Source organism: Suricata suricatta, chromosome 17, assembly GCF_006229205.1.
Source record: "Suricata suricatta isolate VVHF042 chromosome 17, meerkat_22Aug2017_6uvM2_HiC, whole genome shotgun sequence".
NCBI lineage: Eukaryota > Metazoa > Chordata > Mammalia > Carnivora > Herpestidae > Suricata > Suricata suricatta.
The window spans coordinates 14,515,239-14,533,291 of NC_043716.1; the positions used below are offsets into that span (position 1 = coordinate 14,515,239).

General features: G+C 42.9%; 1 protein-coding gene across 4 annotated transcripts in view; it reads right to left on the reverse strand.

The window, feature by feature from the left end:
* Positions 1-18,053, reverse strand: part of VPS53 (VPS53 subunit of GARP complex) — a 131,850-nt gene that overhangs the window by 59,560 nt on the left and 54,237 nt on the right. For all 4 annotated transcript variants that reach the window (XM_029927568.1, XM_029927566.1, XM_029927567.1 and 1 more), the window contains 4 exons: positions 17,909-17,987; positions 14,604-14,747; positions 14,029-14,171; positions 11,511-11,652 (listed from right to left, as the gene is read on the reverse strand). In XM_029927568.1, coding sequence (XP_029783428.1) covers positions 11,511-11,652; positions 14,029-14,171; positions 14,604-14,747; positions 17,909-17,987 — 508 coding nt within the window. The remainder of the gene's footprint in view (positions 1-11,510; positions 11,653-14,028; positions 14,172-14,603; positions 14,748-17,908; positions 17,988-18,053) is intronic.

The following is an 18,053-nucleotide window of genomic DNA, read 5'->3' on the forward strand; positions in this document are numbered from 1 at the left end:
GGGGGGGGGGGGGGGGGGGGGGGGGGGGCATCAGTCAGTTAGGCTTGATTTTGGCTCAGGTTATGATCTCACAGTTCATGAGATGAAGCCCAGCACTGGGGCTTTGACAGGGCGGAGCCTGCTTGGGATTCATTCATTCATTCTCTCTCTCTGTCTCTCTCTCTCTCTCACCCTCCCCCCACTCCCCTAATAAATAAACTAAAAAAAAAAAGAATTCCTTTTCATCACAAGTAGGATTTTGTTCCTACTCTCACATCTTTGAGCAGTTTCCAGGAAATGAAAATAATGGGCCCATCAAATTACAAAGGCACAGGCAGGCCAAGGTTCTGCCTTCCTCCCTAGCCTTCAGAGAAGCCCTCAAAGTAAATTACCTCAATGGGTAAATGTTGTTCGAGAAAGCCCAAAGGGGCGGATACAGACTCCTGCGGCTTGGAAGGTTAGTGGTTAGTGCTGGGAGTCATCTGCTATGATGAAAGCACACATCTTTGCAGCAAGCAATGACCAGCACAATGGAGCCTTCTAGACCTGAGCCCTGTTGTCAGAACCACCACACCACACTTCTCGCTTCTCGTTTCTGCTTTGCAGCTGTCGTAGGCCATAAAGAATTCCAATGTTAAAAGAATCCATTCTTTTTGCCATGACCACTGTTGATTTCAAGTCCATACAGGAAAGGAAAAGCCTTCAGATTGAAAGTTAATTCCTCCTAACTAAACCACACGGGATTCCCAACACCTCCAAAACAATGAGGTCTGCAGGCCGGCCAACCTGTCTAATTTACTACTGGGAAGAGAGAACCTGGCTTTAGCCGGTAGGATATTCGTATCTGAGTCCGCCTGCACAAATCCTTTTCTGAGGCCCTAGCAGGTCCCTTCAAATTATCAGAGAAGGAACTCTGAAATTTAAGACTAATCTCTTTCCTCTCTCTGGAGGAGAAAGCTTTCAATTTTAAGATGAAAGTTCCACAATTTCTACATTTTTTATTCCATAAATACTATATTCCAGCCCAACTCCTGATTTGTCCTTAAAGAGACGGCCTAGAGGCTCCAAATGGCAGACCTGTAAACAGAGAGCTCCGCACACCTGCTTTAGTATCCCTGGGACCTCTCTTGGTCCACCGCACTCCCATCCTACACCGGGACAGTTACACACAGGCTCCTTTCCCCACTAGACCACAGGCACCTGTCTGATTCAATTTTTCATCTTTTCCTAAGGCTTGGCACAAACAGAGACCTCGCAAACCTTTGTCAATAAATCCTGATCGGATGGAAACACTCATTTAAAAAAATCCTCTTCAGACACATGGGCAACATTTTCTATTTTCTGTAAACAAAACAAAACAAAAACCTGTGTGTGTGTGTGTGTGCGTGTGCACGCGCGTGTGTGCATGTGCAGGAGGGTCTCAAAATATACCCCAAACTATTAAACAGTGGACATCTCTGGGAAGAGAGATTTAGCGTAATTAAGAAGGAAGAGGTTGTCCTTTTAAAATACTTTATTCTGTTTGAACTTTAACAAGCTATTTCTCTCTTCTTTTTTTGGTAGACAAATTACTTGAAGAGTGAAGATGATTTTTAAATAAATTCAGTATTTTCTCAAACGCTTAGTATTTTGAAATCGTGATATATAATTAACATAAAATTCACCACTTTTGGTGATTTACAGTTCAGAGATTTTCCATATTTTCACAAGGCTGTGCCACCATCACCACTATTTAGTCCCAGAACCCTTTTTACCCCAAAGGAGGCCCCATAACCATTAGCTATCATTTCCACTCCTCCTCTTCCCCGCTCCCTGGCAATCCTAGTCTACTGACTATGTCTATGAATTTGCCTATTCCGGACATTTCGTATAAATGGAATCCTATAACATGTGGCCTTTTGGGTCTGACTTCTTTCACTTGGTACAGTGTTTCTGAGATTAATCCTATAATATGGGTCAGTATTTCAGTCTTTTTTTCCCCCTGAATAATGTTCCACTGTATGGATTTGCCATATTTGCTTATCCATTTGTCTATTAATAGACATTTGGGTTGTTTCTACTTATTGGCTATTGTAAATAGTGCTGCCATGAGCATTCGCACACAAGTGTTTGTAAGAATACAGGAGAATTTTCCAATCTCTTGAGTGTGTACCTTGGAAGGGAAGCATGTTTTACTCTAAAAAAAATTTCTCAGATTGCTTTGCCTTTTTTTTTTTTCATCTGGCAGTTACTCATTTACACCAGGCATCAGTACTTTAGCACAATGAATTGCATGAAAACAGAGTAACTATTTCTTCTGAATTTTAACAAACTATCACTAACATCAAGACTCTGCTGGGAAACTAAGCAGGTGCATTCACAAGAGACAAGAATACCGAAAGCAGTTTAAAACAGAGGCTGTCTTGCTGCGGATTCTGTGTCTCCCTCTTTCTCTGTGTCCCTCCCCCACTTGTCCTCTCTCTCTTAAAAGTAAGTAAATAAACATTAAAAAAAAAATTAAAAACCCAGAGGCTATCTTAAATTTGAAAATAATCCTACATTTTGGGCCCTGCAATCATTCAACTTGTGTCGGGCCACCAAGTTTTCTGTCTGCCTCAGGCAAGGATTATCACTCTCCGGAGAGTGAACCAGCAAACAAGATTTGCATCTAGAGGCTGGAGACTGCCATTTCCTGGTCAAAATAACTTTGGCGTCTGTCATGCTGGGCCAGACTGGAGTGGCCAAGGTGCACAAAAGATCAAAACCGTATTTTGGATTATTCAGTGCTATCTCCCCCCTTCCCAGCATTGCTGAGGTAAATCTGGGCGTTTCTTTTGATATTCATTTGACTCTGTTTACCTGGTAACTGACCTTGGTCAGCTGCTTTGTTTTCCTGCCTTGAAACCTTTATAAAAGACAGTTTTCTGAATAAAGCTCTCTCTTTCGCCTGATCGAAAACCACTGAGTTGTGTCTTTACTCTCTGCGTCTCCCTCTCTCTCCTGCCCTTTTTCTCTCCCTCCCTCAGGAGGACCCGCGACGGAGGCGGCGCGCTCAAAGCCGGGGACGAGCGCCCCTAGACCTGGCGAGCTAGCGCACCGCGGCGCCCGCGGGTGCCGTCCCAGCCTGGGGTGGAAGCGGACGGGGCGGACCGGCCTCCGGGCTACGACAAACTTGTATCATAAGAAAATAATCTCCAATGTGAACAAATATGTATTCACTGTGGCCTTATTTATAATAACGAAAAAATGACAAGTATTTAAGGATCTAACAAAAAAAGGACAGTTAGGGAAATTCTGGACCATCTATATCACAAAATATTATATATACTGATAGAGACGGCACTTGAGATATGACATTAGAAGAAAAGTAAGCTTTACATTGTATTCACACATCACGGCGCCTGGGCGGCTCAGCTGGTTAGACGCCCCACTCTTGATTTCCACTCAGGTCACAATCTCATGATTTGTGGGATTAAGCTCGAAATCAGGCTCGGTGCTGACAGTGCACAGACGTGTGCTTGCATGCACACACACTCTCTCTCTCAAATAAATAAACATTTAAAAATTGTATTTATACATCCTATATAAAAACAAACTCAATATGGATCAAAGATCTACAGATAAGAACTAAGACTATAAAACCCTTAGAATGAAGCACAGGTAAATGTGACCTTGGGGATGACACCAAAACTCAAAGAACAAAAGAAAAAAAACGAGAAAAGTGGGATCTCATCAAAATGGAAAACTTCTGTTTATCAAAGGACACTATCAAAAAAGTGAAAAGACAATCCACAGAATGGGAGAAAAGATTTACAAACCGTGCCGCTGATTATGACAGAACATATCTAGAAAATATCATTTTGGAACCCTCCCGCAACTTGACAATAAAAAGACAAACAACCCAACTAAAAAAATGGGCAAAGGACTCGAATAGACATTTTTCTAAAGAAGGTGTCCAAGAAACACATGTAGAAGATGTTCAGTGTTATCAGTCACTCGGAAAATGCACATCAAAGCCACAGTGAGATACCACTTTACATTCATGGATGGCTGTAATAATTTTTAAAAAACCAAACAAACAAAATAGTGACTACTGGCAAAAATATGGGAAAATCAAAACCTCCCTAGGTAAGTGGTGAGAATATAAAATGGTGCACCTGCTGGGGAAAACAATGATGGGTCCTCAAAAAAGTTAAACATAGAGTTACCAAGTAACCCAGCAATTCCACTCCAGGAGTTCTCCAAGAGAACTGATAACATATTTACACAAGAAATGGCCCATGAATGTTCATAGCAACGGAACAGTCAAAAAGTGGAAACAATTCAAATGTCTATTAACTGATAAATGACTTGAAGTGTATACCCAAGCAACGGAACATGATTCAGCCATGAAAAGGACTGAAGGGCGCCTGGGTGGCGTGTGGGTTAAGCGGCCAATTTTTTATCTCAGCTCAGATCATGATCTCACGGTTCGTGGGATACAGCCCTGAGTCAGGCTCTGTGCTGAGGGTAGAGCCTGCTTGGGATTCTCTCTCTGCTCCTCCCCCGCTCTCACTTGCTCCCTCAAAATGAACATATAACTTAAGAAAAAAAAATCATTAAAAAATAAAAGGACTTAAATACTGATACATGCTACCCAATGGATGACTCTCTTAAAAATGCTATGCTGAGTCAAGAAAGCCAGGCACAGAAGGCCACATGTTATAAGATTCCATTTATGTGAACTATCCAGAATAGGCAAATCCCTAAAGACAGAAAATAGATTATTGACTCCCTGGGGCTGGCAGTAGGCGGAAGGAGGAAATCGGAAGTGGCTGCTGCCGTGGGGCAGGGTTCTTTTGGGGACAATGGAAATGTCCTGGAATTGGATAGCTGGGAAGCTGGCAGAATCTTATAAATATACTAAAAACAACTGAACTATACACTTTAAAATGTATTATGTGAAATTTTGTTATATGAATTTTATTTCAATTTAAAAATATATTTTAAAGTTGCAATTTCAACTGTATAAAATGAACCCCAAATCTTTATCTCTGAGTGAAGGGAAAACATGTGACTTTTTTTCCTTGTCCATTCTTGCTATAATTTCTACATTTTCTATCTTGGCCATGTATTACTTTCTTCTCAGAAACAAACAAGATAATCTCCTCTAAGGATGTTACTCAATAAAGGAATGCAGTCCTTTAGCATCAAATTTATAAAATATTTTGAAACATCAGAGGAGAGTTATCTCCTTGTTCAGGACCAAAGTCCTTGTGCCGAGGCAGAACTGCCGAGACCCTGCCCTCCTTCACGTGCACTGCCGCCAACGCAGGTGCTAGGGTGCTGGGGACTGAGGCAGAGGCCAAGCTGCTCCGCGCGGGCTTTCTTATGGAGTGAGCCTTTCGCGAACACTCTGATGTTTAAGCTGCATGATTAAAAATCACACCTACAGGTTGTATATTTATCATGTAATTCACGGGGCACTTGGGTGGCTCAGTCGGTTAAGCAGCCGACTTTGGCTCAGGTCATGATCTCACAGTTCATGGGTTCAAGCCCCGCATCAGGCTCTGTGCTGACAGCTGGCTCGTAGCCTGGAGCCTGCTTCGGATTCTGTGTCTCCCTCTCTCTCTGACCCTCCCCTGCTCACACTGTCTCTGTCTCTCTCAAAAATAAATAAAACATTAAAAAAAATACTGGGCAAGTATAAATCTATATTAAAATGACCCCTATAAGCCAAAGGATGATTCTATTTAAAAGTCAACCCATGCAATGGGGAATTTTTTAATTTTATTAAAAATTTTAATTTTATTTTAAAAAACTCTCAAATTCGTGACAGTTATGAAAACTTAACCCAATCTACTTTGCTTTCGTAGAGGCTACAGATGTTTACCTTGAATCTAATCATTGAGTCACTAATAATGTATGTTGGTATGGTTTTTTTTTTAATTCTAGTTAACATATAGTGTAATCATGGTTTCAGGAGTAGAATTTAGTGATTCATCACTGACATATAACACCCAGTGTTCAGCCCAACAAGTGCCCTCCTTAATGCCCATCACCCATTTAGCCTATTCCCCCACCCACCTCCCCTGCAGCAACCCTGTTTGTTCTCTGTATTTAAGAGTCTCTTATGGTTTGCCTCCATCTCTGTTTCTATCTTATTTTTCCTTCCTTTCCCTATGTTCATCTTTTTTGTTTCTTAAATTCCACATATAAATGCAGTTATATATAGTATTTGTCTTTCTGTTACTTATTTTGCTTGGCATGATACATTCTAGTTTCATCCACGTTATTGCAGATGGCAAGATTTCATTCTTTTTGATCGCCGAGTAATATTCCATTGTGTATATATACACCACATCTTCTTTATCCATTCATCTGTCGATGGACATTTGGGCTCTTCTCATAATTTGGTATTGTTGATAGCACTGCTATATATACTGGGGTGCATGTGCCCCTCTGAATCAGCATTTCTGTATCCTCTGGATAAATATCTAGTAGTGCAATTGCTGGGTCCTAGGGTAGCTCTATTTATAATTTTTTTAGGAACCTCCACTGTTCCCCAGAGCAGCCGCACCAGTTTGCATTCCCACCAGCAGTGCAAAGTGTTCCCCCTTCTTCGCATCCTCGCCAATATCTGTTGTTTCCTGAGTTGTTAATTTTAGCAATTCTGATGGGTGTGAGGTGGTATCTCATTGTGGTTCTGATTTGTATTTCCCTGATGATGAGTGATGTTAAGCATCTTTTCATGCATCTGTTAGCCATCTGGGTGTCTTCTTGTCCATTCATGTCTTTTACCCATTTCTTCACTGGATTTTTTTTTGGGGTGTTGAGTTTGACAAGTTCTTTATAGATTGTGGAGCATGTAGAGTTAAATCACATCCAGACATTTGCTTTTAATTTCAAGGCATTTTAATTTATGGAGTATTTTGAATCTCTCTTAAGGACCAGGAGGTTAGGCAATTAGCAAAAAGCAACGGTATCTCACCTCCAGTAAATTATAGGATGTCATGATAGGGCTAGTACCGTAAAACAAGAGGAGCCCTGTCCTTAAGGTTCTTTGAGTCTACATCTCTAATGGATGTCAAAGTGGCATCTGTCAAAAAAGAGCCGAAGATGACATATCACACGGCTCAGTTAGAGGAGCTGGACTTTGACAGGTCCTTCCAGGTGAGCTCACCGCCGCTACGGCTCACCCTACTGGTTAATCAGTCCGCAAGGGTCTGAATAACACAGTGAGAAGGGGCCTGGGAGGGTCTTCGGTCAACTTGACTCCTTGGCTGACTGATGTGTCTCATAACTTTGCAAGGAATTCACGGAGTTTCTATGAAATTGGCATACAGTATAGGGTATCAAGATATACCTGGGTTTATTTTGTAGTTTATTCTGATGCCCTGAAATATAATGGTGACCACAAAAAATTTTCCAAAACGCAAGACAGCTCAGGGAGGGGGTAAGGAAACAAGTCTTCAGGTGGGATGCCTCACATCTAGATGGGGGTGAACTTGGCCTACAGTGAGAAGCACAATATTTACATATTCCCAAGGCAGGGCTGCAAGGAACCGATTCTCTAAGGCCCAGCCTGCATTGCTGAGGAGGCCACAGGAGTTAGGGTGCCTTTTCTAGAAACTAACCTTTAAGGGAAAATCCTTAAAGGTGATGGAGCAGCCGCTGTCAGGACCTGGAATGCAGAATGGCTGCTGGGACATGATGACTGGGACAAAGAACGGTCCAGGGTTGAGTCTGACTCTAAGGAGTTGAATGGTTTGGAGAAGTCTGTGGAAAAAACCACTGGCGACGAGAGGGATGAATAAAGAGCTTAGGTTTCAGCAGGACTTTCTGGCCAAGGATTTGTAACCTGAAACTCTTTGCAAACTTGACAGGAGAAGAAGCAACAACTAAACAATTGGAGAAAGTTACAAATCAATTATGCCAGAAATTTTCCAAAATAGAAAACAAAAATAGAAAGAAATTGGTTAAAAAAAAAGAAGGTTCAAGTGTTCCCACCTGACCATGACCAACCCCACGGAGCACAGCACCTGCCAGGAGACAGAAGGCTGCAATCCAGAAGCCTAGACAGTGGAGAGGGACCATGCTGCCCTGAGAGACAAGCGTCCCCCAAGCTTATGACCACAAAAGATTTCCCAAAACCCAAGACAGCTCAGGGAGGAGAATACATGTGTGTCTTTATTTTTTAAGTAAGGAAAGAGTGTTCTATGGTTCCTTGTATTTTATTTCCCTAAGTAGGTAGGGCCTTAATGTCTAGCCTTAAAACTGAGTGCTGCACGGGCACCTGGTTCGCTCAGCTGGCAGAACAGGCGACTCTTGATCTTGGGGGTGTAAGTTCAAGTCCCATGTTGGGTGTAGAGGTTATTTAAAAAAATCTTTTTTAAAAATTAATTTATATTTTTAAAAGCTTATTTGTTTATTTTGAGAGAGAGAGAGGGGGAATGTGCGTGAGTAGGGGAGGGGCAGAGAGAGTGGGGAGAGAATACCAAGCAGGCTCTGTGCTCTTAGCACAGGCAGATGTACGGCTTGAACCCATGAACTGCGAGATCATGACCTGAGCTAAAACCAAGAGCTGTATGCTTAACCAATAGAACGACCCAGGTGCTATCCCCCCAAAAATCTAAAAAAAAAAAAACCCTAAAAATAAAAAAAATGAGTGTTGCAATGCAGGGCTTGAACTTACGAACTGTGAGATCATGACCTGATCTGAAGTTGGTCGCTCGACCGACTAAGCCACCCAGGCACCCAGGGACCAGCTCCTGATGTACTTACTCTGAGGCAGGTCTAACAAGGAGGCAAGGAGGGGATTTTACTGAAGCCCCAGGATTTGGGGACTGAAAGAGTGGGGGCCCCAGAAGCCAGTGGAGGTGGAAGGTGAACAGGTGAACCGTACCCCAGGCCCAGTCTCCGCTCTTACTTTCCTGGGTCAGAGCAGCTGTTTTCTGCAGTTACATTAGCGGTGCGACCACCGGTAGGTTTTAAGGGAAGAGAGCATGTCTCCCCCACGGCCCATGAGGCAAAGTGACCACTGCTGGCAGCCACACCTAGCACGGCAAGGGCGCGTGGTGCACGTCCAAGAAATGTCAGCTGTTATTCTCTGCAGGTTCCATGTCAGAATTTGAAGAATTAAAGAATTAAAGAATTAAAAAATGTAAGACAAACAGTTCGCAGTCACTGTTTCGGTTCATCTCCCTCATTTAAAAAAGCTGAAAAAGAACTTTGTTTAAAACAGGTAAATAGAAAAGGTATTTTTTTAATTGTGTAAATGAATTTGCATAAGAAAAATTCAAACAAAATACCAGAGTAAAGGAAAAAACAACAACAAAAAACCTCTTTGTCTCTTCACACATAGTCACTCCAACTTGCTTCCCCAGGGACAGCCACTATTGTCAGGTCTAGACCCTCCTTCTTACACATTTACATATGTAAGCATGCTTTTTGTGTTTGACCTTGAGAGGAATTACACCATGTGTACTGGGCTGCAGCCTCCATCTTCCACCTGACAATATGTGTGAGGGGTTTCTCTTCCACAGCACATCTGGATCGAGCCCCCATTCTACCGCTATTCCACAGTATGGCGATAGTATATCTTATTTAATCATTGTTCAACAAACATTATAGAAACCTCCACTTTTCCCCCCTTTTAAGGCTATGGATTTTTTTTATAGACCTTACATGCGCATTTAAATTTTTGATAACATAATAACGACAGGCTCTCCAGGAAGGCTGCACTGATTTGCATACTGGCCACTGAAACCCTGTGCTGTTAGTCTGTTAACATTTCTGCCAACCTGATATAAGAAAATTAGTATCCTCTTCGATTTTTTTTCAAGTTTACTGGCCAGCTATTTCTTCAGTGAGTTTCCTGCTAGGCTCTGTACTCATTTTTCTAACCGGTTACTTGCCTTTTTCTTACTGATTTTGAAGAATTCTTTTATTCTGGATATTGATCATTTGCCTTATAGCTTAAACTGTATTTTATTTCCTACTTTGTTGTTTATCCCTTAATTATGTTAATGGTCTCTTTCATTGTTTTTAAGTTGTGAAATCTTTTAGTACTTTTCCTTGCAGCTTCTGTATTTGATGTCTTGTTTATTTCCCCTAGCACTGTCTTATTGAAGGACAGTTTCTTCTTTTCGTTTAACAAGGAAGGTTGCTCACTGAATTCTAGCAGAGTCTGGACTGGATCACAAGTGTCTCTTGACTTTTTGCCCCAAGGGACTTCCTACCAAGTCACATCACTTTTCTGTTGCTACCAGTTTTAAATTTTTTTAAATAGTTTGTTTATTTTTGAGAGAGAGACAGAGCACGAGTGGGAGAGGGGCAGAGAGAGAGGGAGACACAGAATCTGAAACAGGCTCCAGGCTCTGGGTTGTCAGCACAGAGCCTGATGCGGGGCTCAAACCCACAAACTGTGAGATCATGACCTGAGCCGAAGTCGGACGCTTAACCGACTGAGCCACCCAGGCGCCCCTGTTGTTACCAGTTTTAAAGGAAGTTAAGAGGCAGGACTCTTTCAACTTTGGTTTCTTCCTCCCTCCTTCCTTTTTTCCTTCCCTCCTCAGTCCTGCCTGTATGCACAGGGTCTGTGTGCTTTTTGCATGACTAGGGAACAGAGATGAATCAACCATGATCTCTGCATGCAAGGAGCTCAAAGTCCATGTGCATGTGTGTAACAATGTGAACAGAAATTACTTAAAACATAACAATTTGGTTTCTTCATGGATAGGAAATCTGAAGAAAGCACACTGACGTGTCGGCAAGGAGGCTGGGTTTCCAGTGGGTTTTATACAATGGTTACACAGACACTGAGTGGTGTTAACTAACACCACCACATTCCACCTTCCCAAGTGGGCTGTGTGCATGCCTTTGTGTTTTTATCACTTAATGGTTCTCTGACACGTGGATTTGTATACTTGGCTTTCAGGTTTATAGAGACACAGTGACCTGGTTTGCTCACCATAGGCATTAAGAAAACAAACTCTATGGGCACCTGGGTGTCTCAGTTGGTTAAGCATCTGACTTTAGCTCAGGTCATGATCACATGGTTCATGAGTTCAGGCCTTGCATAGGGCTCTGTGCTGACAGCTTGGAGCCTGGAACCTGCTTCCGATTCTGCGTCTCCCTCTCTCTCTACTCCTCCCCCACATTATCTCTGTCTCTCAAAAATAAACAAACATTTAAAAAAAGAAAACAAGAAAACAAACTCTAAAGTAAAAACATACCCTAAGTGTAATAAAACTCAACAGCTGATAAAGTAACACAGTATTTTGTGAGTGAATTAGTGAGGCCTCTATGACTCACAAAATTATTAGTCTGCAAAATGGGGCAAAACATTGTAAAATGATAACAGAACAGTCTAAAGACGTGAAGTCCCGCACAGTAGGGAACACCAAATCCACAGAGTGCTCTGTGTCACACTCACGTGAGTTTAGTGAAATATCTGGAATGGGGGATCGAGCACTGGAGCCGCCGGGTGCAAGCTCCGGAGGAAAGACTCAAGCGAAGCCCAAGCACACAGCCCCGAGTCCACGCCCCAGCCTCCCTCAGGAAAGTCCTACCAGAGCTCCATCCGTCAGCGTGCACCCGGAGAAGCGCTTTGCGAGAAACCCCTCAAAGTTAGTTGTTCTCTGAATTGCAAAAAGAAGCAATTTCACTTCAATTTCCTTGGCTCTGGTACGCATAATTTTGGCGAGTTCTGTCCTTCAAAATACAGAGATAAGACTGCTGTCAAAAGAACAGATCATTCGAGACAGGATAAGGTAAATGGTTGTAGATTCTATTATAAAACAGAAAGTATGTGGTCATTCCAAATCCTGAGGTCTGTTACCAACTAAGCTTAATGCTTGGGGAGCAGAAATACATATTCTAAATAAGAATTTTTCAGGTGAAACTATCCACTAGTCAAAAAATAAATCAAGAATTTAAGGAGATCAATTTGTTTACACGGTTAGAACGGTTTTTACATTTTCCCATAATTTGTTAATAATATCTACAAAGCATTTAGTATTTTACAAAAATGCATGTATTTAGTACAAGGTCACAGGTCATTAATTACTGGATTACAAAGCGCCCTCTTCCAAACAGCTCAATAACCATCTCTTCAACCAGAAAGCAAGAGCCCTGGAGACACACGTGAGAGACCAGCACTGCCGTGTGAACAGTGACACAGCCACACTGCAGTGGCCCCACCCTCGAGGCTGCAGTGGCACTCCACGGCTGCTTCAGAGCGGGAGCCGTAAGGGGGCAGTGGCCGGAGAGCCTTTACTGAGTCCCGGGCTGTGATCATCTTCCCGTACACGAAAATGGCAGAATCAGACAAAGGGGCTCTGAGATTACTTGAAAATCACGTATCTGTAGGCCTGTGGCCAAAATTCCAACACTGAGACCCTGGCAGCAACAGCAGCGACACCGGCACTGGCTGCCACCACAGATTTGTGGCTTTAGCGCCCTTCCACTTTCCTGCAGGCTTCATTTTTCACAGAGTTGGTTTGCAAGTCACTGAACTGGAGGCTGAAGAGAATTGGTGACCAATTTGTCAAGGAATTTGCTTTCTTTGCTAATCAGGACTTAGAAAGTGACAACCACAACTGTCCTTGGATCAACATTAAAAGGTTATCCTAAACCTATGGCAACAAATGTGCTTCTGAAAACAAAAGCCACACAGAATGTACAACCCAGGAGTGAACCCCAAGGTAAAGTGTGGACTCGGGGTGGTGGCCATGTGTCAGCGTAGGTCCGTCAGTTCTAACAAATGTACGTTTTGGTGGGGGATACGGGCAAGGGGGGGTTAAGCATGTGCAGGGGCAGGAGCATATGGGAAACCTCTAGATCTTCCTCTCGATTTTGCTGTGATCCTAAAATTACTCTAAAAAATAAAATCTATTAAAAAAATGAAACCAACAGACAAAATCCCTTAAGAAATCCCCCCCCATGTGTTTAAAACATACAACTTGATTGTAATCTATGACTTTAAGAAAGGTGCCTACCATAAATTATTCTAAAGTGGTTGAGTTATGCTTAGACATGAGACTTTTTTTTTTTAATTAGCCTGGAATTAATGTAATTGTGCACTGTGATAAGGGCATAGATAACCAATAAAACCCAGTTAGCGGGTGGTGCCATTGTTGTGGTAGAGCTGCAAACAGAGAATAAAAAATTTGGATTATAGCTTTACCTTTCTCATGGACACACAGATCCAACCCTCTTGGGTTTTAATTTTTTAATATAAACATGCTATCTGGCCCTGGGCTACGTTCAAAGGAACTACAGACAGGATGAATGAGAGAAGGTCTTCAGGATGCTTAGAACATTCAGATGCTGATACTATAAACTATCCAAAGATTATGAAAACACTGAATTAGGGACAGGACATTTGTTGAATAAATATTTCCTGAGTGTCTACTATGCCAGTGAGGTAGACGCTAGCCCTGACCCTACAGAACTACCTATGCGACAAGTCAGAAAAGCAAACTGATGACTGATAGATCCACTGTCTGCTAGTATATGTGATAGAGACACAGGAGAAAATGTGGGGAGAAGAATGACACAGGGAAACCTGGCTGATGAGCCTTAAGCAGGTTAACTGGAAAAGGCAAGCTGTTCGAGGCAAGGGTTAGGCCAAAGGAAAGTGCTAGAGCAAAGACAGGAGCAGCTGCAGCTGCTGTGTGATACATAAATTACTGTAGCCTGGGCTACAGGCTATTAGTCCAGGGCTCTCATGTACTCTTCCCTTTCTTCCTAGAAGTTTCCCCCTTCCTCCACACACATGCTCTCTCCTCTAGGTTTGGAACTCTGAAGTTGCACAAGTTAGAATACAGCCGCAGCTGGAGTGCAGGGTTGGTTCTGGGGATGTCAAATGTGACGGTCACCAGGAAAAGGGTCTTCTAAAGGGAGAGAGAGTCCAGCACAGGAAAAGTTCCCATTAAAATGGTGACTTTCAAACAACGACAACACAAGGTGGAAGTGGTACCTGATCCATGAGGCAACACGGAAGCCCTAGAAACCAGGGGGCTGATTTCAACTGACCAACTTCAATTGATTTCAAGTAACAGCCAACCCGGGAGAGGCGGAATCTACCTTGTGACGTGGCAGAATTCGACTGCAATCCTCTCGGTCATGTACCACTCACGTGGGAACATGCGGCCATACTTCTCCTCGTAGTCCACGAGCTGGCGCTTTATCCAGGCATAGCGTCTGTCGATTTTGTCCAGCCAGGCGACCTTATTGGGAAGTGAGGGGACACAAGCCACCCCGCGCTCAGAAGCAGTGTCGGCAGTTTAAGGAAACCCGCAGAAACACAGAACCAAGAAAAAACCAGTCTCTTTATGTCTCACAGTGTTAAAGACTCTGGGCTACTTTTACACTTGATCGGGGATACTTAACTTGGTCTCTGATTAGACTTCAGGGGCCTGTAAATCTCCTGGAACCGCATGCAAAGTTTTATGCGTGGGTACGTTTTTCTGGGGAGAGGATGTGTTGCTCCCATTAATTTCTCCAAAGGTTCAGTGACCCCCAAAACGGTTAAGAACCACTGAACTGTACGGCCTGCCCCTCACAGTTCAACCACCACCATTTCAAGGCAGACTCGAGAGAGCAATTAATTTTCAATAAAATTCAAATGTAACAGCTGATTTTGTTTGGTTAATACTTACATCTTGGTTTTCTTGAAAAAGTACTAGATATTCTGACAGATGTTGTTTAATAAACTTTTTGATGATTTCCTGTTTGATTCTAGGGTCCAGAATATTAGCGACGAGACACGCATCTCGCAGGACGTTGCTGGGTCCGCCTGGCCTCTGGCAAAACAAACAGCGCACACCAGATCAAGGGCCAGAAACAACCTTGAAATCTCACCACCTCTGACCCCGGCTGCTTCCTGTTCCTCTCTCCATGCTATTATTACTGCCATTCCCCTACATTTAGTCTTCTGCTGTGGATGGATACTTTAGTTACTTGTTACTCGATGAAAGAACTGTTGAGCTAGTGTGTAGCAGACCATATAAAAGCTACCCTGCGGATTAGCAAGGAGACATTTAGGAAACAGGGCCAGCAATGGTCACAGGAAATTCTGCTTGCTGAATGCAAAAACTGAAATCACCTTGCTGAAGAGCTTTAACATTTAAAAAAAATGTTATTTGAGAGAAAGAGAGATAGAGAGAAAGAGAGAGAGAACACAAGTAGGGGAAGGGCAGAGAGAGAGAGGGAGACACAGAATCTGAAGCAGGCTCTAGGCTCTGAGCTGTCGGCACAGAGCCCAATGCGGGGCTCGAACCCACGAATTGTGAGCTCATGACCCAAGCCGAAGTTGGATGCTTCACCGACTGAGCCACCCCGGTGCCCCACCTTGCTGAAGAGCTTTTAAATGTCAGAATGATACCAGTCTCACTCCACGTGTGCCACTTTCCCTTGATTCCAGCCTCAGATTCCTATTCCCAAGGTGCTTTATTTGTGGCAAACAGTGAGGTGGCATTTAAAATCTAAAACGAGGTTCCAAACTGCCAGACTTGTTTTGCTGACAGTCAACCACCCAGACAGGTAACCAAACGTAAAAATTATGGTTGGGCCCTTTGATCTGAAAATCAATAGAAGGGCTATTGAGGGACCATACCGATACATCATGGTGGGAAGGCCTTTGTTATTACTGAAAGTGATTTGATCTTGCTACACTTTTCTTTATAGTAACGCACAGAATTAACACGGTTGGCTGAGTGAACTATAGCAACAAGAACACTTGGAATCTACTCTTGGCTAAATAGCTGTGCAGCTTTGGCGCAGTTACTGAAATTCATCTGAAAAATGATTGAAAAAAATGGACTTCAATTAGGTGGTGATTGAAGTTCTTCCAAATCTTCATGTTTTTTTGGGGGTTAACTTTGTCCAATGTATCTATTTCAACTGAAGTTCAAGAGTTTTGTAAGTGTTGGGGTGCCTGGGTGGCTGAGTCCATTAAGCATCTGACTTGATTTTGGATTAGGTCATGATCTCATGGTTCATGGTTCCAAACCCACGTCAGGCTCTGTACTGACAGTTGCAGAGCCTGCTTGGATTCTGTCTCCTCTCTCTCTGGCCCTCTCCCAGGTGTGTGTGCTCTCTTTCTCTCTCATAATAAACATTAAAAAAAGAAAGAAACAGTTTCGTGTGTGTTACTAAGTTCCCTAAGAGTGAAACTGTTGAGAAGTTGAGTGGCTCTGTGCTGAGTGGCTGTGACGTGCTCAGACCGCTTGCTTCTGGATGAAAGTGATCTGAGAGAGAAGTCACAGAAACTGAAACCTATGGCATCATGGATTCAGATATTTTCATCTAAAAAGGACTTAGTAGGTCACCTTGTACAATTTTAATATCTTGATTTCTAGGGGCACCTAGGTGGCTCAGTCAGGTAAGTGTCTGACTCTTGATTTGTCTGACTTTCACAGTTTGTGAGTTGGAGCCCCACATGGGGCTCTGTACTGACAGGGTTGAGCCTGCTTGGATTCTCTCTCTGCCCCTCCCCCACTTGCATTTTCTCTCAATAAATAAATAAATAACCTCGATTTCTATTTGTGAAATAGAAGTAGCAACACAAGGCCTTTAAGAGAAGTTGATAGTCATTGAAAAGGAGAAAAGAAAACTTAGGAAAAATTAAGTTAACCCAGCCACAGAAAAAGGAAGCAAGTTGTTAAAGAAAACCATTTAACTTCACCTGCCTAGTGGGGTCTGAGAAAAAGATATCAAGTAGGTCATGATTAGTTTTTTCTATATAATAAAGGTGGTCTTCATTCACATCTTTCTGAAACTTCTTGAAACTGGCCTAGGTAGCAGAGCAAATAGTAAAACAGACCTGGGACTAAGAAGAGTCTGGTGCTTATACTTTGTGACCACCTTGCAATCTCTTTTTACAGACAGCATCCATATCCTATTGCTGTATCGAATGAACAAAGAGAAAAAAAAGTCCTGAAAAGAACATGTTCTACAAATAAAATATCTGATTACTAGAAGGTAGCCATAATATTTGCAGACATTCAAACCGAGAGCAGGTTTCCTATAGGAAGTAATCTACAAAGCTGGGGCAGCTACTCCCACCTACTTCCTAAATTTCTTTGATGGAGCCCAAAGAAACATGATTAAGATATTTCCGGTTATTGAATTATAGAGCGGGTCCAGGAAACGTCTCTGGGCCAGTAAATGAACGTATATCCCCCTCTCCACCCGCCAAGTGCAGTGAGGAACGCTGCTCTCCTGTGTGTGCTTTGGTTCATTTGTGTTGAATAATTTATTTTGCAACAGCTCCAATGATCGAGAAAGTAAGCTTCTGAAGGTTCTTCTCTCCCCGACACGTGCAAAGCACTAAGATTACACCTGCTACAGTTAGAGCGCAAAGCAGTGACCCAAGCACACTGACAGCCAAGTGAGGCAAGGCTCGTACGGGAGAAGTGCAACCACAGCTCACAAGCGAAATACTGCGGCCTCCGCAGACACCACACAAACAGCCGCGCCACCGGAGAGCTAAAGGGATCGGTCCCAAAGGACAGGATTCTGATCATTAAAAGGGAGTCTCCTAACTGTGTCAGCTGGAGAGTTACGTAAGCCTGCAGCTGCTCCTCCCCGCTGTCTATTCACCAAACTGAAACCAGTAAGTTATGTAACGATCCTAAAAAACACTCCGGCTTGAAGATTTTTTTTTTAATACATCTGTGAGAATAAAGGAATTTACTGGGCAGATGAGATATTAGGCTTGACACACAGTAAATTAAACCAAAACAAATCCTCACGTTTTGATGCTGGGAGAACACAGATGAAGAATCAACATGCTTTAGGATACGGAAAATCAGAGATGGCCTCGCTGCCCTGAACCTTTAGCAAACAGACCCATGGCTGCCGGCCAGCACTGCTGGCTGGTAAAGGAAGTCACGGTAGCGAGTGTAAATCGGGCGAGAAGGGTGATAATGTCTAAGACTAGAGGGAAAATGCAAAACAATACCTTGGTGCCCTGGGAAGGAAATGCTTCTTCAAAATCGGCCAGGATTTGCTGTCCTAACTCAGTCTGGGCGGCCTTCACTCTGTAGGGAAAAGAGAACATGTCACTGCCTGGTGTCATTCTCTTATGTCTGTAAGTCATTATGCAC